The following is a 23,614-nucleotide window of genomic DNA, read 5'->3' as shown; positions in this document are numbered from 1 at the left end:
GCTCAGCATTGCTCAGCAGCAGATCATATTTACAATATTAAATCCACAAATCATTAAATCATTTATTCTGGTTTGTTTTGATGTGAGTTGCTATGCTATCAGCAATATCATCAGCTTGTCGGTCACGTCCATAATACTCAACTAATTCACCGTCAGGTCCCATCAGATAGGTGTACATTGTGTGATCCACCTGTGATTAGATTACCAACACAATACGTAACTAAATACATACAGTATTATAAACACACATGAATAAAAGCAAAAAAAAACAAAGTCTTTGTATACTGTTCTGATTGATAGTGGTGCAGCACTCGACTCCAAAAGGGTTGACTACTGGACATGTGGATCAGTGTAAGCAAGTCTGCAGGAAGGATTACTATACTGTATGGGGACACCCATAATGTTCATTAATACGGATTTGTTATGCTAGACAGGGTAAAGTACATTTACCACTAACCAAGCACTTGACTATCTGGGTACCACTGACACACATAAACACAATACACAACAGATTACAAATATGATGAAAATGACCTTTTGTAAACCAGGGACTCAAACTTGTTTAGCGGAAATGTATCCAAATTGTACAAAGTATATCAAGTCCAGGATACATAAATTTTCACAATTCTGGCTTTACCAAAGTAAATGTCACTTTCTGTTACAATTTCCCCCCAAAGTACATTGCTTATACAAACAAAATCTTTTGTGCATGTTTACATGGCAAAATGGGAAACTTTCAATATCACTTTCTGAAATTCCATTACAATTTCCCCCAAACCAAATCTTTTGTACATGTTTTTAGTGTTGCACTGATATCCAAATTAGCCAATTATTCCGATAACCGATATTAAGCAACAGAATTAGCTGATACCGATAACCAATCCAATATACACTAACACTAACACTCATCCTTATCATTATTAAATGACTCATATTAGTAACATAACCATTGATATACAGCTCATTCTAGGCTACAACGTAAAGTTAGATGTATACCACAAGTAAAAGTTACTCATGGTAAACAGGTCTTAAGTACATTTTACTACTGCTATACAGCTGAGGCAAAGAAACCTAAAACCTCAGTTTACTGTTGGGTATGGCCTAAAACCTGACAGTTTATTATGGGCATGGCTTGTAGTCACCGCTAAACGATTAACACATAACCTAAGTAACCAATATTGGGCTATCTAGCCTCCCCCACATCATTATACCACACAGCGCAGTGTGGATTAACATCAGTTTTAGATTTTGTGCACATCTACATGGTTAAAAGTGAAGTAAACAAAAGATATTGTTTCTACAAGCATCTATTTTGAGGGAATTATAATGGAATTTCAGAAAGTGATATTCAGAAAGAGTGGAATTTATGTATCCTGGACCTGGACCTGATCTGCTACTCATCCTATTGTATAATAATTAAAGATGCTTTCCTGTTTTTATTTACAATGATAACACAAGTTTTTCAACGTCATGGAAAAGTTTTTCCTTTCCCGTGGGACTTCTTTCAAAAAATCACCATGTGCATGCATGGATGTGATGATTTCAGTCACACTATGTGGAGTAGATAAAGATGGTACTGGATTAATTTTCATGATTTAAGATAGTGTTATGTCAAGTGTTGTATCCTGTGCATGTGTGTGCTCAGCATTTAGTGAGAAGACTATAAGAATGAGAACACTCATCAGATACAAAGGATTGTTATTATCAGTTATAACCAAGGTAACAGCCAAATACAACCATGGCATCAAAAATGGAGACAAACACGGGAACAATGATTGTGAAGATTGACACAAAACATCAAAATTATCATAATACAGACATAAAAAAATAAAAAAACAAACAGCTTGTGTATAATAAACTTATCAGTGTTGTGTGCTGTAGGAACCACCTTAACAGCCACTCAGTACAATGAGTACTACTAGCCCATTGGACCAGAAAGCCATCAACATCATGATAGTTGAGGAAAGCTTCGTAATCCCTCACCCTTAGTAGTAAATTTGCTAGCTCAACTTCGGACTCTGGCTAAGGAATCAGACAACTACTTTTCTATGCTGTACAAAAGTTTTATCTTACTCATGTTTCATACTTAGCCACATAGCTTATATAACCTTACACCTGATGGTTTAGATCTATCACAAAATAACTTGTTATCTCTCATCACATCGTTGGTTATCTCACTATAGTTGGTTTTGTTTTGTTGAGATACAGTGAAACCTTTTAACAACAGAAACTTTTGGGACTGTGAAGTCTGTTTTTTTTTTGCTACATATAAAATGGCTATTCCTTTCTCAGAGTATGTATCTTTCAGTATAGAGCCAGAGAGTCCATTCAAAGTATGTAACTTCAAAGAATTACAATGTTATGTCTTATTTGTTCAAGCAACTCTACAACAGTAGGGGAATTACAGGCAAGCCAGAGAGCCACATGGTCATCACACCTCTAATAGACTATATGAAGCCTTTTCAGTATGGCTTGATGTATAAATTTTGGTAATGATTTTGTAGCAACGGGCTCAATCTTCATTAGGGAAACTGGGAAAACATCAAACAGTATTTCACTCCACAGACAGCCAGTGGTCAAGCATTGCACAATATGTCAAATCTAAGTTGTTTCCCCTTCCTATCAGTTTTCCTGTGTTAGTGAATTGCCAAACTACAGGGGAAACTACCAGCAAAACAAATTACCTTGTAACATTGCATTAAAAATATTTTTAAAAACTGCTTTGTTAACAATTAATTGCTGGATTAATGAGCTATGCTGAGAGTGCTCCATTGCATTAAAAGTGATGAACCATCAATGCAAATGGCTCGACAATATTCCCTAGCAAACCACAAGTGCATCTTACATAAAGCAGTGGTTAGACACTCCTTCATGTAAACTGCTAACACCCACTTGTCTAATAAGATTGGTTTACGTCTACATCAATTTGTGGTTTGAGGTTAGCCTCTGTTTCAAGTCATTAAGAGAAGTACCCCAAGACAAGTTGCTTATGGGCTCCTAAAGGCATTGACCTAACAAGTTAGTACTGCTGCACGTAGCTCTTCGTGAATCTGCTCAATATAGCCTCTAGTTACACATGGTTCACTGCATAAGAAAAGGCAAAATGCATGCATGGAACTTTAATACTTTAGTGCTAGAGGGTGTGTAACCACAATACTAAACACTCCCACTTCTGTCTTGTTGCTATGGACAGCATAGATCATAACAATGCACTTGGTTGCAATGTTGTGGTTCCCTAAAAAAATTTCTAGGTTAAAGATTTTACGTAACTGTATTTTAGGGAGTCCTATAGCAGAATCAGAATCACTGCAAGTGCAAATGATGTGGGACTACAATGTTACACAGAGACAAAAGCACACTAGTCCCAGTAAAAAATTGAAACCTGTCTGTCTGACAATGTAAAAAGTTTACATTGGGCCACACAAAGTCAATTATATGTTTCTGGTCCCCGTGCGGGTCATTTTTAAACCAGTCGCGCGCCCAGCCGGCTGTGCGCGCGCGCCTGTTTACTGAATTTGTATTTTGTAAAAACGTGTGTCTGTACCTAGGCGACTCTTCTTAAGCGGTTTTCCCTTTCTGTTTTATAGATATTTACCACCTTTAAAAACAACGGTGAAGGCCTCATAAGCTTCCAGAGATAGCGTCTCCTTCGAGGAAAGAGGGGGGCGTTGCCCTCTCTCTTACGCGAACAAAAATGCAGGGCATCCTCGAGGCTTTCTCTAAGAAGTTTGTGTAAAATAATACGATAGAAAGGCTATAAAACAGTTAAGAAGATAGCTCTGTACGCTATTTGTGGTTCAAAGCGGTTTTTTTTCTGGTTAGGCTTTCCAAGATGCTTCCTTAGCATGACGCGATCGATCGATTGTAAATGGGCGTGTTTGCTGCTATATCCTCAGTTTATTTTTTCATAGAGTTTATCAGCTTGTACCTTCTTTTGTGATTCCTGAAATTTAAACTTTTTACATCATTAATACTAAACGTTACAGTGCAGTTGGTAGCTATGTATGCATTAATCATTTGTAAAAAAAAAAACTTAAAAAAAAAAATTAAAAAAAAAAAAAAAAAAGCCTGGTCACCTGGTCAATTTTTGCATCTGAGCTGGACCAGAAACATATAATTAACTTTGTGTGGCCTTGCTTTTATAACTGCTCAGGGGGAAATTTTATAGAATGTTTATCCTCTGGTACATTCATCACTGTCAAGAATCCTCAAGGAATGTACAATTAATTATTGTTGGAACCATACCACAATTGCTAGACTACCTCAACAGTCAAGCTGACATGTGGTTGCATGCATGCTAATTTGTACTGGCAAATGTCCTATCTCTGTGTGCTATTTCACACTAAAATTCTGAAATGAGAAAATTTTAATTGTACATACCTTAATTATCTCAATGGTCGTAAAGTTGGTGGATGCCAGAGCTGCAGGTTTTAAGGGTATGCAAATAACTCACATTTGTGCCTATTAACACATACACATCAAATATGGTGCCAAAGTATTGCACAATTCCACAATGTTTGGTATCAAGCACACTTTACAGTGTGATACTTCTGTGTTGTACATAGATACCAATCTACAATCAATGTTGAATAATTAGCTAGCCTGTTCATTTCCTAGTTTGTTTTCCCACGTCTTAATCACATATGAAAAGGAACTTGGCACTGTATTTCAAAGGAAATGGTTGCCTTATAAGTTCAATCAACCGTATGGACAGAGGAAAATACAGGCTGTACTTGAACGTATAAAGTAAATGAGTGGGTTAAGTTACTAAATAATCACACTGAACAAGTGGGCACAATTGGGATGTGCTACCAGGTCGTCAAATGGGATATACAGAGCATAACACAGAGTGAACAACATAACACATTTCTTCATGGAATTGAACTTGACTGTCATTGACAATGACGGTTCCTGGGTAGTATGGCCCAAATCCTAACATAGGGCTTGTAGTAGTTATCTATCAATAATTACTACAGTACAGAGAAGTGATAGTTGTTTATCAAGCAGCTGTGCTGATCACACAAAATATGACAGATGTGCCACTGTCAGCACCTACCAGTCATACACAACATTAGTCACTAAATCGGTTTAATGACACTTGGTTTATTATGTTAACTGATCTATAAAATGGCTTGTTTTTGTTGCTCTGTGCCTCAGAGGGCAGCACATCTATGCAAGAAAAGCAGATATTTCCAAGAGGTGGATGGTGTGGCTTCAAAACTGAAAGGGGAAGATAAGAGTGAAGGAAAGAGGGAGGAACAGGACAACTCACCATAAACTGAAATATAAATATTCTAAAATGAACTAGCAAACACAATACAGTGGCACACCTGGATATTACCATATACATACAATTTTCAAGGCATGTAATTTTAGCGGATCGACAAATTTGAGGATTTTCACGGTTTTATTTTTGAAGGTCACTCGTTTTTCACTGAGGTTACCTATTAGAAAGCGTAGAGCTAACCCTGGTAATCATTAATTTTTGAGGATGAAAATTTCACGGACAGCCAAGCAACCATGAAAATTATGTCCCTCAAAAATTTGTACGTATACAGTAATTGCTTAAAAGCAGACACATCAATTTTCACACACTTGATAGCTATCTCACACAGGTGTTCCACATTGATATTAATTAGTTTTGAAACTGACGAGAAAGGTGCTAAACGGTGCTGTAATAGCTACAAATGGAGAGCAACAACAAAATAATTCAAAGGAGGTTGGTCACACATTGTCAAACTTCTTATGATCTTTTAAACCTATTCAACCCTGACCACTTCAATATAGACGTCCAGTTTAGTTAAACATTCTTGTCAATACATAACAGATGACACACTAGTTGTAACATATGACATGTCATTTTACAATACAATATGACAGCCTATTTGTAATGGCTGAAATCTAAACAAAAAGGGCTGATAACTTCAGTGCGATATTTAGACAAGCATGATTTACATAATTATGTGCTATTATCAGCATAAATATTATTTATATGATATTGCTGAAATATGCAAAAGAATTATTTAGTACGAATTATGTCATAATATATAATCAGTGTTGGGGGTAACGCATTACATAAGTAACGCATTACATAAGTAACGCATTACATAAGTAACGCGTTACGCATAAGTAACGCGTTACGTTACTAAGTTGTTTCCCCTTACTGAAACTTCCTATCAGTTTTCCTGTATTAGTAAATTGCTAAACTACAGGGGAAACTACCAGCAAAATAATTTACCAACAAAATTGTATTGCCTAGCAACAATACATTAAAAATTTTAAAAACTGCTTTGTTAACAATTAATTATTGAGGAACAAACCATGCTGAGAGTGCTTTGTTGCAATTAAAAGTGATGAAACCATCAATACAAATGGTTTGACAATATTCCCTAACAAACCACTCTCCCCATAAAGTGTACTTTACATGAAGCAGTGGTTTGAGACTCCTTCATGTACGCCCACTAAAATTGGTTTGCTGCTTTTGTGATTTGAGGTTAGCTGTCTGTATCAAGTCATCAAGAGAAGCACCACTGCTTATGAACTCCTGAAGGCATTGACCCAACAAGTTAGTACCACTGCACATGCAGCCAGCTCAATAAAGCCTCTATTACACACGGTTGTATAAAAAAAGGCAAAATGCATGCATGGACTAAACAACATGCTTACTTTAGTGTATTTGATAGAGGGTATGTGACCACTATACAACACAATCCCACTTCTATCTAGTTTACTTCTTCGTTGACTTAGCAATGTTATTGCTCCCTAAAACATTTTTTATGCTAAAGGTGTTATGTAAGAGTCCTATAGCAGAATTAGAATCACTGTAAGTGTCACACTACTAACAAATGATGTGTGATATATCATGGTAGGGGACTACAATGTTACACAGAGACAACAACATGCTAGTCCCAGTAAAAAACTACCAAAGCTTGAATCCTGTCTGTCTGACAATATAAAATTTTTGCATTGCTTTTATAACTGCTTCAGGGGGAAATTTTTTTAATAGAATTTTATCCTCTGGTACATTCATCACTGTCAAGAATTCTCTAGCAACCAAGGAACGTACGATTAACCATACCACAATTGCTGGACTAGTCAAGCTGACATGTGTCCTTTGCCAGACTATGGTGTGCTATTTCACACAAAAATTCTGAAATAGACAAACTGTAATTGTACGTAGCTTAATTCTCAAGGGTTGTAAAATTAGTGGAAGCCAAAGCTGGAGCCAAATAACTCAAACATTTGTGCCTATTAACACATATAGATCAAAATATGGTGCCAAGTATTGTACAATTCCACACTAAAGTACCAAGCACACTTTACAGGGGCTTGTGTGATACTTCTGTGTTGTGTTATACATTGACACCAATCTACAATCAACGTTGAAAAATTAGTTCATTTCCTAATCCGTTTTTCCACGTCTTAGTCGCATATGAAAAAGGAACTTGCTAAATCTAAAGCACTACATTTTCAAAGGAAATGGTTGCTTTATGAGTCCAACACCATACTTTGAATGTCTAAAGTAAATGAGTGGGTTAAGTTACTAAATAATCACACTAAACAAGTAAGCACAATGTGTGCTACCAGGTCATCATGTAGGCATCAAAAGCTAACACACAGTGGGCAACATAACACATTTCTTCATGGAATTGAACTTGACTGTCATAGACAATGGTTCCTGGGCAAGAAGGTCCAAATCCTAACTGTTGTTATGCATAGGGCTTGTAGTAGCTGTCAATCATTACTAAATAGATGCATATTAGGGCATGGGGCAAGCCTGAGAAGTGATAGTCAACTATGTCACATTATCATCAAGCAGCTGTGCTGATCACACAGATGTGCTACTGTCAGCACCTACTGGTCAGACACAGCTCAGTATAGTCATTGACACTTATTATGTTACTGATCTATAAAATGTCTTGTTTTCGTTGGTCTGTGCCTCAGAAGGCAGCACGTTGTGGCTTCAAAACTGAAAGTGGGGAAGATAAGAGTGAAGGAAGGAAAGAGGGAGGAACAGCATAAAATGACATCTAAAATATACTAGCAAACACAATATAGTGGTACACTTGGATATTACCATATACATACAAATTTTTCAAAATATGTAATTTTCGCTGATCAACAAATTTCAGGATTTTCATGCTTTTATTTTCAAGTGTCACTGAGGTTATGCATAGAGCTAACCCTGATAATCGTTAATTTTCAAGGATGAAAAAATTTCGCGGTCACGGACAGCCAAGCAACCACAAAATTTGCAAAAATTATGTCCCTCAAAAATTTGTATGCATACGGTAATTGATTAAAAGCAGACACATCAATTTTCACACACTTGATAGCTATCTCACACAGGTGTTCCACATTGATATTAATTAGTTTTGAAACTGATGAGAAAAGGTGCTAAACGGTGCTCTAATAGCTACAAATGGAGAGTAACAACAAAATAATTCAAAAGAGGTTGGTCACACATTGTCAAACATCTCATGATCTTTTCAACCTATTCAACCCTGACCACTCCAATATATAGTCAGTTAAGTTAAACATTCTTGTCAATACATAATAGGGTTACAACACATGACCAACCTCTTCTGAAAATAGCACTATAAGCAGGGATGCCGCATTAGTCACAACATATAAGACGTCATTTTATGAAAAAAGGGCTGATAATTTCAGTGCGATAAGTAGACAAGCATGATTTACATAACTATTATCAGCATGCATATCAATTATATGATATTGCTGAAACACGCAAAAGAGTTATCTAGAACAAATTATGTCATAACATATGATGTATCATGACATAGATGGCCTATGATATGGCAAAAGCAACATTCCAACAAACTTTGTTACTACCATTGGAAAACTTAATGCTACAAATTTCAATACCAAGTGACAATTATAATGCTGTATAACATGGTAACATCTACAATTTGCCATTACCAGGTAGTCATTATCAGAATCTTTGGCGGACTTGCTGTAGTAAATACGGTATGACTTAGTGACACTGTCAATCTGCTCCTGTGTCCCCGTCAAGCCCAGTATCCGTGGATGAAAGTCTGTACAAAATGACAAGGTCATATCAAATAATATTAGTTCCTATTAGCAAGAGTCCATATAAAGAGGAGAGTGTCCAACTCAGTATTGTACCATCAAAAATGAGCCCGGTAAGTACATAGTCATAATTGTTCTTGTTTGGCCACATTATATCCAAATTCATTTCAAAGAAGCCTCTCTATGAATGGGTGTCAAAGTGTTTAAAGGGCTTCTATCAAAACTCACTAGGCTTCTTTAATATGAATATGGCTAAAATATGGTCACAAGGGACAATTACCACTATGTACTTACCAGGCTCATTTTTGATGGACCAATACTGAGTTAGACACTCTCTTCTTTATTATGGACTCTTGCTATTAGCAATAGAATACCTAACAAAGTTAGCAAAGAATTTCCTATACATTCCCTTCTGGCCAAAAAATACCTCAAATACTACTGTAATGTCATTTTCATGACAGTCACATGGAAACTTTGTGTACTGGCGTGGCCTTGGGCTTGCACAAACTTGCCTTTTAGGTACTTTTGAAATGTCAAGGGGGTGTCCCTTTCAGGATCAACAGTAATGAATACTGATTCCAAGCATCTATCCAGTTTCATCTTTTCTGTTGAAAAATCAGAATTGCACCATAACAAGTATATTCCCTGGGAAATAACCTACTACTACTATAATTGTTAATGAAGCCCAGAGGTCACCCATTTATACAATATAGACAATACAACACAACTATATTATGGGTAACAATTTAATGTTGTGGTGAAGTACACTTTGTCTTGTTCAATTAACACCAACCATCCCTGGGGAACATAGTGGGTTTGATATTTGTTCAAGTGCAATAACCACTACTCTTGTCACAAACCAAATGCTAATACATTAATACATTGTACATGCAGGTGGGTACACAGACAGTTACAGCTTGAATATCTACTTGGTATGACTCAGCAATACACTTATGTAGCTACTGGTTTATGTACATTAATAAACAACAAACAGATTAAACAATGAACCAATACTTCCGTAGATTCAAACAACTCACCAAGCTTGTTTAATACATTGCCCATTTTCTCTAATTCCTCTGGACAAATGTCAGGACAAAACGTGTACCCAAAATAGACTAGCAACCAGCGACCAAGGAAGTCTTTATCACTACGCTGGTTTCCATGGTGATCTACTAAGTGAAATTCACCACCAATGTCAGGTTTTCCAGCCCCAGCATATTCAATATGTTCCCTTTGTGTCTTTTCCCTCCTTAGCTTCCTCTCATACACGAATACAGCCCCAATAGCTAATAGAAGGAATCCTAAGGAAGGCCATGAAAATGGCTACAATGTAAAGTGGTATGACAATAGAAGACATAAAATACAGCTTACCCCTCTTGTACCCAGCCGTGATGAGAAGTGTCTTCTATTTGTAAGATGAGACCTCAGACGAGAAGGGGCGCAACAATTAGAATTACAATACAGTGATCGAGCGGAACGGTCTGACCTTATCGCTGTTAGGGGAGGTTGGTACGACAATAAGCCAGGGAACGTACTTCTAAGTAAAGTTGGCGTGACACCTACACTAAAACATTTGTGAAAGACCCGCCCCGATTTTAATATCTCGACCATCGTTGGGACCGGGGACGGAGTGATTGAAGCTCTTGTATTTCATAATCGTTCCAATTTGTTGGACAAGCTGTAGACATTATCACAGTGAAAAAATAGGTAACAGTAAATGCAAAAGGTTAAAATACTGTTGTAAAGTGTTCGTGTATCTGTAGGTCTTGTACAACCCCTTCCCAATCATGGCAACCATGACAGTAGCACCAGAACGGCAAGAAGTGAGAGAGGATCACGAGGAACAGACCAGACACTTGTTACTATCTGGGGTGCGCAATCTAGCCCAAACTGATGAGAGTTTAACCCATCAAGAAGAGACACAAATAGTTTCTGCAACTACTGTAACACTAGGTGAAACTAAGGACGTAGCCGTTGAGGTAGGACAGGAATTATGTGGCATGGCAGATGAGGTAGATGGCCTCCTAGAAGATGTTAAAGACATAGTTGACAACTTATTAGATCAAGACAGTGAAATGTCAATCAAAAAGCTTGGAGAATTCTTCATGAAGATGATGGAACAGACTTTCCAGAAGGGAATATCAAAGGCCACTATGATGATAATTATCATGTTCGGGTATGCACTGATAAGACGCTACCTTAAGAGGTACATTGATGAGGATATCTTGAGATTTATCGAACAGATTGCATCATTGTTATACCAAGCATTTATAAAGTTTGGAGTTTTGGACTGGATAATGTGTAATGGAGGTTGGGACATGCTCAAGTCTATGACACATCACATATCAAAGGCACAGTGGGTGATACTTGCAGGAGCTGGAGCTTGCATTCTTGGTGTGGGCATGTACAACTGGCTCGCATAATCTACATCTCTTTTTACTTGAAATGTGTATGTGTACTAATAATTGTATTAGTCAACGTAATTGTGTGATGTCATAAGGGACTTTGAAAATTCCCTTGTCGCGCAATGTATTTATGTATAAAAGCGATCGAGCTCCACATAATTGCAAAATAAAGCATGGCTAGCAACACGCTACCGATAACAGACAGATTTAGAACAAGAAGCATTAGTGCTCCAATTTCAGCAACAGCTGAGGAAATGAAGAAATCAACGAAAAAAGTTCTCGTCTCTGCTGTAACAGCTCAAGAGACCTGCACGGTTCGCATGGCTACGACAAGCAACGGACAACTTACGCCAGACGCAGAAGTTGGCCTTGAACTATCAACTATTAGTGGTCAAGTTGAAGAAGAACTACTAGGAAGCAATCAAAGCTTCGTTCAGCAAGTTACGATGATTGTGAATGCAGCTCTACACCAAAAACCAGATGAAGTACATGCCCTGTTCTTCACCACACTAGAAAATATAGTTAACCATGAAGTGACTTTCAAGACGTTCGTGAACATTTCTGTTTTCTGCATCGTCATGTGGCGTCGTTACAAAGAAGAAACATCGGAAAATTCACGTACATGGATCACAGAACAAGTCGCGGAACTGATGGTGGTCGCCTACAGTCGCTACCACATCGACGAGTGGATTGAACAGATAGGAGGCTGGTCGGGAGTGCTAACAGTAGTTAGAGAAACTTATCACAGTGTAATCGATTATGCACGACCACCGGGAAGGCGTGGCTCACTGATAGCGGCTGGTGCAGGAGTAGCAGCCATTGCGGCGGCAGGAATTGGGACCTGGTGGTATCTCTCATCAAAGTGATCAAAAAACGGCGAAAACAAAGGCACTTAACTTCACCAAGATGAACCATGCAATGAAGATCATGATTTTTAAAAACACTTAATTTTTTAATGCCAGTGTATTATATACAGTATATAACTCATTTACTCATATATTCTTCCTTGTAAGATTATTTTGTATTGTTCCACACTCTCTGATTTTAATGTAACCTACAAGCAATGACATGTATCATATAATCACCATGTATATTAACACATACATGCACATGTATGTATAATTCATATTGTATATTAACTGCAAATTTTACATCCATAATAATTATATTACTTACTTTGATGTTTGCTTCAACTATCATTGGTGTCTGTAAAAACACACAAACAGAATAACATCAGCAAGCAGTACATGCATGATCAACTATGTATAGAAAGTTGTTTTCAGTCATCGTGTGCACAACTGAATGGTTTATAGAGCATCATGCGAACTAGTTAGTAAACTCACTGAAGTGTTACTTGCTACTGGGGGTTGAAATGTCACTGTGACAGGCTTCTTGCTGCCGGCTTCAACACTGGACTGTGGAATAACATTGTGGGATAATAAAAAATGCATTCCTCAGTTTCATTACCTTCATAGGATCAATGGTAAACAGTTTGGCAATGCCGGCCGGTAGTGGTTCAAAAGTGAAGTCACCATTACTCTATATAGAGTTGTATAGGATATAATAATAATAATGGCTACACCATAAGAAATCATATACCAGACCTTCTTCAGTAAGGTAGACTTGATACTACAAATTTCCAGTGTCCTAGAGAGAAGAGATTTCTCTGGTTGGGACACAAAATGTGTAAAAGACAGGAACACTGATTTCAATGGCTCTGCAGTATCTACAAATTTAGAGTAAACTGATTTACTCAATCACTCGACTTTATAGTCACCCTATACCTTCATCTCTTGGAGGTACAGCTGCAAGGGACTCAACCATTGGGCTGGTATCATCACCACCTTTGATAAACAATGCTGTATTCCATGCTCTCCCAGTAAACTTGATAACAAATCTTTCCTGTATTTCACAACACATAGCCATTGTCAGTTTTCTGGCAGATGTTGCCACATACTTTGTTGCTGATGTAAACACGTGCAAGGTCATTGTATAACACGCTGGCATGATCTGGGTAGAAATTAACATTGACATTATTAGAACTCCCAGCCATGATGATTCCTTCAGCTGGTACACAGTCAAACACCACATGACCATCGTAGTTAGAAGTGCTGGCTACAATACCAAATTAGGAAATGTGCTAAAAATAGAACTTCATTCATACCTCTTGTACTTTCCATTTTTATTTGGTATTTTACCATTGAAGGTGACTTGTTAGTTAACTAGCATACACAGCAATACAACATATCTTGATATCATGTGACAAAGTTGTTTACCTGGAATGGTTGAGTTATGAAATCATTGGCGATTACATCACCCATGTCCATTGATTCATCTTCAATAGATAGTTCTATGTCAGGCTCGATGCTCTGGCCTTTCAGTCCCAGCCGTAGTGAGCCTCCTTTGCCATAATACAGTATTAGTGTTTCATAGAATATCTCTGTCCCATGTGTAGGTGTAAATGTGACAAGCATGTTATGAGTTGCATTAGGTGGTAGTTTACGGAAAGCATTTGATATGTGGAACGGACCATGTGGATCAAGAATGGAAGACGTTATCTTAAAAACTAGTTAAGAATCGTGCATGCCAGATTTAATCCATTGTAGGATACATTTAATCTCTCTGATCCTGTGTTCTTAAGAATCACTGTCCTTGTCACTGACTCACCTGTACAATAGGTACATTACCATTATTAACATATGGGACATTTACATACCATTGACTACATCACCAAAGTCAACAGTATCTTTTCCATGGTCAGAAATTATCATCAGTGAGGGCCTGATCACGGGCAGTGTCACCTCCAAGTATAAGGTCTCCTCTTTGCTGTGTGTTCAATGGTGATAGCAGTAAAAATGGTGACATGAGATGTTTAACTGACTAAATTTGGTTCAAGAAACGGTCTATAATTAATCTTTGTTCATTCTTTTAGATTTAAAAGAAATGTTCTTTACCAAGAACATATTCTGTGTACAATAGATATAATCACTTTCTCAAGGGAAAATTATGATCGCTATTGCACTCATCTTAAAATAATTTTATCAGGCGACACTTAAAATGTATTTACTATAGCTAAACAGTGGCCATAAACATTGAGAGAAGACTTTGTGAATAGCATGTAGATGTGTATTACATAACTAGTAATATGCAAATAAACAATGACTTAATGCATTAGGAAAACGTAAACAAAAGACCTACTTCCCATTATATTATTTATAAGCAGCAGTATTCATACATTCCTGCTGATATTACACATACATATTTCAGTACTACTGGTACACAACACACCTGTGTTCAATGGGTTCATTGGTGGACAGTTTTGAGTTAGGTGAGGAAACATAACAAGTGATACAGTACTGGAAACACTGGTCCTGATAGTCCCCCAATAATGACCTGCTAGCATCCCACCACATGTCTGACCTGCACAATAGGGAAGTAATATAATGACATGAAAAATTACCCTAGGGAAGACATCATAAGCCTATTTGCTGTGTAATAGGTTTCTAGTGAAATATATGTAGCCAATAAGGAAGTTAGACAGCCACAAAAGTGTAGGAAATTTAAATGAAATTTTCTCCATCTGCTTCCTAAATCTTCCTCACCCTTCTTTTGTATCTTCGATGTGTTTTGTGGCAGATGATTCTGCTGCTTGCTTTAGCTGCTGTTGTAGTTGATGCTGTTGTGATGAAGTAGTTGATGTCTTACGAATGCTCCTGCTCCTGCTACCTCTGGGAGTCTTAGAAGCCTACAATAGATGAATGATTGGTATGACAACAAGGGAATTTTTCTTGATACATTTCTTAGGTACTTTCTCAATTCCAAGTTTTGCATCATAACTTTTATTACTACTTCTCAGAATATATTATTTATTCAGCATGCACGTACTGTGGGTGGATGGTCCACACTGGAGTTATCAGTGAGTGTTGACTGAGAATTTAATAATTCCTTTTCTGCTTCAAGTGCAATCAATCTCTTGATTTCTTTCATTACAAGTGATGGATCAAGCTTTGGTGATGCCTCAACTTGAATAAGTTGTTTCTACACAACAAATAAACAATAATTAATATAATTCCCTAATTCCTATACCTGTCCTGGTTCTAGTAAGCCCACAGATGGTGACAAAGATATTGGGCAGTTTTTAGGGATACTGAATTCAAATGCTCTTTTTCCAGGTGGTGGAACAGCTTGTCTAATACGAGCACTGCTTAGTCTGTTAAATTTGACATTGTGTATGATGATAGAAGTTGAGCTTGTTGCATTGACAGGTGTGGCTGTGAAGTGTATTATGTTATCTGAAAGTTGCACTGCTGGCAGTATTCCCCGTCCTTTACAGGGAAGAGTGAATGTTCTGTGAATAAAACAATTATTGAAAAACATAGAACACTATAGCTGCATACCTATCTACTGCTGACTTGCATTTCAGTTCAAAATTGTATTCCTTAAAAATTTAACAGATACATGAATCCATATTATTGCTAGTAAACACTGACCTTAGGGTTATTGGCACTAAATATGATGTCAATGTTAAGAGTCTCCAGTGGAAGTAGAGTACCAAACCCATCATTGGGTTGAATGTCAATTACCTACAGTACACCATTGTAATCATATGTGCATGCATGTGTGTACATGTTGGGTGTGTTATGATGTGTGTACGAGATTGTGTATCTGTATGGTTGTGTCTGCGTCAACATAGTGTGAGTGTGGTTTAATGCGCACCTGTGGTAGATCGATGAATCCAAACTTCTGAGGAAGAACGGACTTGTTGGTTAGCTTAACAGTCACCACAACTGACTCATGAACAGTACAAGTACCAAAATCAACTTGTTCTGTGTTGAACTCCAAGTCTGACACCGTCACCAATGCCACGACTTTGAAGGGAACAGTACGCACCTATAACACACAACACACTGTCACATCTATAGTTAGGTGTGGTTTCTGTTTTCTATTACCTACGGACACAAATTATAGAGCACATGTAAGACCTTGATACTACTGACTCTCAAAAAATAAATAAATAAAAAGCATATCAAATTTCAGCACGCCACAATGTTATCACAAACACTGTCACATAATAGGCTGCGTGGTTATTAATAGTAACAATGTGGTTTAGTGGCAGGCCAGATCAACATATAACACTGTTGATGTGTTACAGTCATGTGCCAATCACTATAGTAATCAATACACAACCTGGTCAGCTATTTGTATTTCCAATGGAGCAGTCAACATGGAGTCCTCGTCAAAGAATTGCTGACAATCAGAAAATATCGGTGACCTGGGATAAACAAGAGATTGAAGGGGGTGAGGCTGTTTCATGTGCAATACCGGGGTAGAAACTTGAGCTGAGCTGAAAACGGTGACTGACCCTGTACCACGCCATGATGAGGTAATACCTCCATGTGTGACTGTAGTGACTTGGGTACATTGAAGGTGACCCTGAGTGCTGTGCTGGCCCTAACAGAGACATAGCAAGAACAGATTAAATATGAAGTACAGCTTCATACATTTCCCTCTATTGTGTAACTGTACAATATATTCAATTTCGATATTTCAACATTGCTATATACTAGCCACAACCCAATAGGGGTAAATTTAGCGACTATGGCTTGCATTCTAAAATTAGGTGATATCTCTGACGATTAAATTCTTAATATTGTTTGTGTGTAAGTGCACACACAAACAATAGCAGTATATACCTGTTGTGTAGTATGACTGAATCTTGGTATAGACGATCCAACATACATGTGTGTAGTTCCATCACCTGTGTGCGTGCGTGTGTGCATAAACAATGGTAGTAGATAACTTCACTAATAACAGAGACCCACACCTCCCTGTCCACGTAGATCGGTAGGTCATGTGACTTTCCCTGAGCAGAAATCCCGACCTTTATTGGGTAAAATAAACTCACGATTACACTTGTAAATTTTACTTTATGCCTATGTAAACACAGCATGCTGACTCACTGGTTGAACAGTTTCATGGGAGAACACCAGTTGAAACTGCTGGGTGTATTCCCCAACTTCATCAGGAGCAAACAACAGCTCAACCACAGCGATACTAAATCCTCCAATGTCCCCACAATTGTGCTGGGAGGAGACAATACAAGTAACACAGATTACGGTGTCAGTTTCCACTACACATACCTCTCCAACAGTGATGGGAACATAACCACTCTTACTCTCAGAATGTGTTAGAGTAGCTAAAGCATATCCTCATGTAATTGTAGAGCTGCATAAATAGCAGATATACCTTCACTCTGCACAATGTCTGGAGGTTGCTCAGCAATTGAAGCATCTTTTTCATTAGAGAAGGTAACTACATTGTCAGTGACCACCTCTCCTATTCTGCTGGTGCTCTTACTGAGCGGTCGACCACCCTCGGGGTATAGCTTACTCCTTGCTATGACATGACTAGCACTCAGACGAGACCCTTTACCTCCCAACTGTCCTTCAACTTGTTCTCCATCTCTTTCACCTTCTTCAAGTTCCTCTTGTTGAGGACTGGGTTCCTCTCTTGTAACTATCGGAGTAGCTGCTGAAATTTGAGACTGCAACATCAATTATACACATCACAAATAAGGAGAGTTGCCGGTATACCTGCTGGGATGACATGGTTGTTGGTAGCAGTTGGAATGAGGTGGGAAGGGCTCCACTGTTTGTGATTGTGACCGTCTTTCTGGACACTTCACCAACACATACTGAACCAAATGACACCAGCTGTTTATCAACTGATATCTGTTATGAGAGGGTGAGCCATAACATCATTTGTTATTTGTTGTTGGTACTGACCAGACACTTCTTTGAATAGCATTTCACTGGAATGTGGAATGGTCCGGTTTGTGCTAAGAATTCTATTGTGCCTTCTAAGTCTTCATTGAGCTAAAGAAAAGAATGTGTAATGTTTAGTTGGTGTGATTTGTACTTAACTAGTATATAGATTGTGTAAGGTGTGGTGTGTTGTTGCGCACACACACACAAACACACACACTGACGTGACACCAATGACCTACCTTTGGTTGGAATATAACAGTCATGTGGCAGGTTAAACCAGCAGACATGGCACCAGGGGGGTTAAACCTAATAAAAGACACACAACAAAAGTCAATCATCAGTAACAACATAAACACACTACTTGCTCACTCTACTGTGATAAAGTCCTGTAGATTTTCACTGATACCAATCAGCTTACAAAAGTTGACAGTATAAGACACATTGGTTAGTTGAACTTTCTTCTGATATGTACACCCCACATCCAAGTCCTGATGGCAAATAACCCCCAGTAACAGAACTAACTGATGTGTGCCCCATGATTACCTTAAATACAATCTCTTCAGGTTTGCTTCTGAATGGGATTCCCTGTATATAATAAATCAGTGTGTAATGTGTTGACACCACAGTATGATGTGTGTACTTTGAATTCTCTTCCTGCAGCTACTTGTTTCTGTACTATATTTTGTCTCAGTTTATCCAAAGTTGTTTGCAAAATCTCCTTTTAAAAAGGTAGCAGGTACCAACAGTACTAAGAATTTAGTTTAAACATACATCCTCCATTTTGCTGTGTTTGTGATCTCCTTCGATTTTAGACTACAGAAATTACATGATATTCAGTGAATAAGGCTCCACCGTGTATATATATTGTACCTTTGATGTCTGTTCTGTTTCCCATAGTCCCCTAAACTCGGGCTCTGCCAACACACTGTCTCCTCCACTCCTATAATAACACAGCCAGTGGATGGATGTACATAGCTACCTGATAATGTTAGAGTATCTTGTCCCAGCCATCAGTGACCAGCTTCACACTTGCGTAACCACACATGTACCACTTCCTGATATATACACAGAAGCCTGAGGGAAACATCTCGATTCCCATGTGGGTTTCAGTTTCACTTTCTGCAATTACATGCTATGATTTTGTGAACTACAAATTGAAAGTCTTAAAGGATTCTTTTCCCATTCAAGTGGATAACAAGGTCATTGATTAAGAAATACTAAAATGAAAACTAACTGGTGTGATGATATCATTCATGTTTATTAGTCATATTTGAAATAATACAGAGAGCATCTTGAGCTCATAAAACTGGAAATGCTGACTCAGCTTGGAAGCATTTCACATGTAAAATTTTTAATATGGTCTCAGAGTAATGCGTATAATAAATTATAGTAACTACTGATTTTAAATTCTGTTATTTAAACCTTATAAACTAACATCAAGTTCTACTAGTGTTCTATCAAATACAGTAAAAGATCAACATAATTGTGATAGGTAGAAGTGCTGTTCACTGATACAGATTCCATTTGTAAGTTATGTGTGATTGTTCTATTAGAATATTTTGTTATGTGGTGACTGCTCTATAAGAGTGTTTAATGGAAAAACGTTTCTGTTGGAAATGTTTTCTAGACAGTCTGTACCTGTTATGCTTACCAACAAATTTATACCTCTTAGTAGGACTGTACCAATACCACATTTTACATCAGATACTGATATCCAATATTTATTGTTAATTTCTGATACAGGCTTTCTAATGAACCGATACCATATACACAGCCGATACTTCAAAGTCAAACTGATATGCATTACAACATAAAGAGTATGTGGGATGATCACTATGGTTGTGCTAAATTACTACAATTCATATACTTTTCAACAATGTAATCCTTATTTGGTACTTATGACTAATCACAAAAGGTTTTTTCAGTGCAAATCACAGAACAAAACAAAACAACCAAAAAAAGTGGTGCAAAAACCCTCAGAAATAGAAAATATTTGATCAACCTGGGATTTAAACCCAAGCCAACTCATGCTAGGTAAGCTAAGAGCTTAACCATTTAACAACTACTTCACTTGGACAACAATGCATTTTTCATGGTACTTATACTACTTTTAATAGTACATATAACTCAAGTGAAATATCTGTATTGCAGACTTGCAATTGACCGATACTGATACTCGTAATATCGGTACTGATACCGATATAATATCGGTATTGGTACAGCCCTACCTCTTAGCACAATCAGCATAAATGCAATTATTATCTGTCTTATTACATTATTGAACAATACAAATAACTTTGAATCCAATTATTGATGGAAACTACTTTCTATACTATTACTGTAAGAGAAAAGCACATGTACTTTTCCCACCATAAACTTTTTGCCACTTAAAGCTTTTACACATGTATTGGATTACATACTGGTCAGTAGCTGGCAGTGCTCCATTGTCTACTGGTCCGTCATCTTCATCTGACTGAGTAGGTGGAGTAGTATCAGCTGTTGGTCCCTTTGGCTGAATAGTCAATTTCTGGCTCGGTAATTTCTTGTTCCTCTGCAATAGGAGTGGTAGTGTATATGTTTATTTGTATTACACACATGCGCACAGATGCACAACAGTCAACACATGTATATACACAGACAGTATTGGGAGTAACGCGTTATGTAATATTATTACTTTTGTGGTAATTAAGTAATATAACGAAATACGCTATAAAAACAGGTAATACAACTCAAGTTACTTTACCTACAAGTGTAACGCGTTACCTAAGTAATATAGTTACTGTAACGAGTATAATATTATGTAATATTATTACTACAAGTAACGAAGTTACTAATCTCGTTACTTGTTCTCTGAGTAACACCTAGCCACAACGAAGTAACAAAGCCTACTGAATGAGGCTTATTCACCAGCTTCTTCTTATAACCAAGGTTTGCACATTGTCCAACAACGCAATTATGTCACGTGATAAGGTGGTAGTTTCACACGTGACAGCTTAAGGCTGTGGACACAAAGTAATATATTATGTAATATTATTATAGTTACTTTATTATATGGGTAATATGTAACTGTAACTAAATAGTTCAGTTGCAAGTAATATGTAATATGTAACTAGTTACTTTTACAAAGTAACTTGCCCAACACTGTACACAGAATATACACAATTGAACATACTCATGCACATATGCATGCACGCACACACACACATGCACGCACACACACTCACACCCAAACATACACACAACATAACATTACCCTATAGCTAGTTTGTGGATGGGAAACACCCATTCTTGTGTGCCAGTGAGATTTAGTTTTCTTTTGTTCCTGCCTTTGAGCTATCTTCTCTTCGTCCAACAGTTTTGTTACTATTTGTAATTGTCTTTCTTTTTGTTGCTTTTCAAAAGACCTGTATAGAGCATACTACTTTAGTATTATAGTCTTCTCCAGTGTTGTTTACTTACTCTTTGCCTTTTTCAAGCTGTTCAAGCTTAACCTTCCAGAGAGCTGCCTCAATGGGATTACCCCCTTCATTTAACACTCTTTCCATTTCTGTTCTCATTTTCTTCTGCTCTTCCATCTCCTTGTGTTTAGCAAGCATTTGTAATGCTTTAATGCTCCCCTGGAAGAAGTTCATGGAATGCTAGTTGAATGTCATTGATGTATATAATATACCTGACTTGACTCTATGTCACCCTTTAACTCTAATAAAGCATTCATTCTATTCTCCATGAATACACGATGCTTTTTCTCTTCTTTAACTTCTTCCACTCTACGCCTGTGGGTACAATCACAGTGGCATATATGATGGGATACGATGTTTCTCACTTGTCCATTGACTCCCTGAGAAATCGTATCCCATCTTCATGAGCCTTCCTTGCCTTTTCAGCAGCTTCCTTTGATTGAGCATCTAGTTGTTGTTGTGTGGCCAATAATTCCCTGTAAGTTATGTAGGCATGTGAACTAGATACAACCACTTTGTTTCAGACTTTTCTTGTGTTTTCCTAAGACGCTTGGTGTTGAGCAACAACTTTGTCTCCTTCTGGTTACGTTCACTAGCCTTAGCATCCTTCTCTCTCTTCCATAAGAACTCATCAATGGCCAGTTGGTGACTGATCTCTTCAAATTCTCGTTGCTTACACTGAGCATCAGCCAAAACCAACCTAGAATAGCAGTTAATTCATATGAGGCTCAGAAGTGTAGGGTAGAAGTACTGATTTTAACATTACAACAGGTGACTACTCTATTAGAGTATTTTACTTGCCTATATAATACACTTTGACTGTTCTATTAGAGAATTTCAAACCAAGGTGGAAATTAAGAAGTACATATGAATACTCCATTAAAGTACTCTAGACTGGAGCTACAAATTAGCAATGGATCAAACTGCTATATAGCAAAATAAACCAACAATCCACTGATATATAAAAACGGCAGTCATTATGCTTTAAAATGGACAATGAAGCTTGAGTACCACATCAAAACACCAACATAACCCGACCAGAGAAATGGCAGCAGGAGTGCATAACCCTAATAGGTTCCAATCCTAACACATCTAAAGTGCACTTAATGATTCATTAAAAAACTACTTCCCCATAGGTGACCAGGTTCAACTGTTCATGTTACTAACTCAGCTTGCTTCAGTGATTCAATCAGAGTTTGTTCCAGTCTTTGTTCAGTTGACAACTCTGTCTGTAGTTTACTCAGTTTTGCCTCAAGCAAACCAACTGATGCACTAGAACAGAGTAGTGACTTAATACCATTAAGTCAACTAAAATTATATATGTACATATTTTTGTTATCTCTTTCTCGTTGTATATTTTCATTTAGTTTGTTTTCTTCATAACTCAAGTTACTAATGGTAGCCCGACATTGGTTCAGTTGTTCCCTGTGATATAAATTTGACGCAAGCGACCTTTGCATATTGTTATAAGTGCACCTAATTTTCTGTATCTCCTGCTCCTTGATATTAAAGTCATCTCTCACTTTCTCAATGTGTCGTTTGAGTGATACAAGTCGAACAGTCTCCTATATAAAGTATATTACAACATACTCAAGAAAATCCTTTGAACAACGTGGGTCACCTGCTTTTCAAGACTTTGCTTTCTTCCCTCGACATCCAACAAGTCAGCAAAAGAAGTAAGGCTATAAGTTACTACTGATACAAGTACCTGGATGAAAGGCACACTCACTTTGTGTCGACTTTTGAGCCTTCAGTGGTGGACAATTGTTCCTCTTCCGACTCATATTGGAAAGACGCTGCCGAGTATGTTCTTACCGACTCTGAGCCGGTTTCGGAAGGTCTTTCGCTATCCTCGTTATCGAGACTTAAGAGATGTATGTAGTCCATATGATTCCAATTAATACCTACTTTGTATATTGCTATGACAACCTAGTCT

General features: G+C 37.5%; 3 protein-coding genes across 3 annotated transcripts; 1 reads left to right on the top strand and 2 right to left on the bottom strand.

Moving 5' to 3' along the window:
- Positions 1 to 12: 12 nt before the first annotated feature.
- On the bottom strand, positions 13 to 10,707 carry LOC136243568 (protein SCO1 homolog, mitochondrial-like). Its single transcript, XM_066035091.1, has 5 exons — positions 10,420 to 10,707; positions 10,086 to 10,371; positions 9,561 to 9,653; positions 8,938 to 9,053; positions 13 to 190 (listed from the first exon to the last, which is right to left on the bottom strand). Exons 1-5 carry the CDS (start codon positions 10,657 to 10,659, stop codon positions 59 to 61), a joined length of 867 nt encoding a protein of 288 aa, XP_065891163.1. The 5' UTR covers positions 10,660 to 10,707; the 3' UTR covers positions 13 to 58.
- LOC136243571 (uncharacterized) lies at positions 10,418 to 12,634 on the top strand. Its single transcript, XM_066035094.1, has 2 exons — positions 10,418 to 10,755; positions 10,812 to 12,634. Exon 2 carries the CDS (start codon positions 10,836 to 10,838, stop codon positions 11,469 to 11,471), a length of 636 nt encoding a protein of 211 aa, XP_065891166.1. The 5' UTR covers positions 10,418 to 10,755; positions 10,812 to 10,835; the 3' UTR covers positions 11,472 to 12,634.
- LOC136243567 (cilia- and flagella-associated protein 74-like) lies at positions 12,361 to 23,614 on the bottom strand. The gene is made up of 44 exons (XM_066035090.1): positions 23,408 to 23,614; positions 23,300 to 23,360; positions 23,155 to 23,243; positions 23,005 to 23,103; positions 22,846 to 22,950; positions 22,205 to 22,378; positions 22,044 to 22,154; positions 21,891 to 21,993; positions 21,680 to 21,837; positions 21,474 to 21,624; positions 20,641 to 20,771; positions 19,091 to 19,160; positions 18,992 to 19,033; positions 18,861 to 18,938; positions 18,764 to 18,805; positions 18,590 to 18,708; positions 18,460 to 18,526; positions 18,239 to 18,328; positions 18,047 to 18,184; positions 17,700 to 17,997; positions 17,594 to 17,649; positions 17,414 to 17,536; positions 17,278 to 17,334; positions 17,147 to 17,211; positions 16,776 to 16,904; positions 16,641 to 16,725; positions 16,170 to 16,343; positions 15,944 to 16,036; positions 15,851 to 15,891; positions 15,540 to 15,801; positions 15,339 to 15,491; positions 15,056 to 15,198; positions 14,742 to 14,873; positions 14,170 to 14,279; positions 14,065 to 14,120; positions 13,730 to 14,011; positions 13,618 to 13,675; positions 13,411 to 13,568; positions 13,238 to 13,355; positions 13,058 to 13,179; positions 12,921 to 12,992; positions 12,797 to 12,868; positions 12,630 to 12,659; positions 12,361 to 12,507 (listed from the first exon to the last, which is right to left on the bottom strand). Exons 1-44 carry the CDS (start codon positions 23,563 to 23,565, stop codon positions 12,442 to 12,444), a joined length of 4,941 nt encoding a protein of 1,646 aa, XP_065891162.1. The 5' UTR covers positions 23,566 to 23,614; the 3' UTR covers positions 12,361 to 12,441.

Source organism: Dysidea avara, chromosome 13, assembly GCF_963678975.1.
Source record: "Dysidea avara chromosome 13, odDysAvar1.4, whole genome shotgun sequence".
In the NCBI taxonomy this organism is placed as follows: Eukaryota; Metazoa; Porifera; class Demospongiae; order Dictyoceratida; family Dysideidae; genus Dysidea; species Dysidea avara.
This window is presented reverse-complemented; position numbering and strand designations above follow the sequence as displayed.

Excerpts from the sequence above, each read along its gene's own strand:
- LOC136243568 (XM_066035091.1), bottom strand. The coding sequence starts at position 10,659 with ATGGTCGAGATATTAAAATCGGGGCGGGTCTTTCACAAATGTTTTAGT. Across the intron at positions 10,372-10,419 it reads CACGGCTGGGTACAAGAGGG|CCATTTTCATGGCCTTCCTT; the intron begins GTAAGCTGTATT and ends TTTACATTGTAG. Across the intron at positions 191-8,937 it reads ATTCTGATAATGACTACCTG|GTGGATCACACAATGTACAC; the intron begins GTAATGGCAAAT and ends ATCTAATCACAG.
- LOC136243571 (XM_066035094.1), top strand. The coding sequence starts at position 10,836 with ATGGCAACCATGACAGTAGCACCAGAACGGCAAGAAGTGAGAGAGGAT.
- LOC136243567 (XM_066035090.1), bottom strand. The coding sequence starts at position 23,565 with ATGGACTACATACATCTCTTAAGTCTCGATAACGAGGATAGCGAAAGA. Across the intron at positions 15,199-15,338 it reads GTGTGGACCATCCACCCACA|GCTTCTAAGACTCCCAGAGG; the intron begins GTACGTGCATGC and ends CATCTATTGTAG. Across the intron at positions 14,280-14,741 it reads AATGAACCCATTGAACACAG|CAAAGAGGAGACCTTATACT; the intron begins GTGTGTTGTGTA and ends TTGAACACACAG.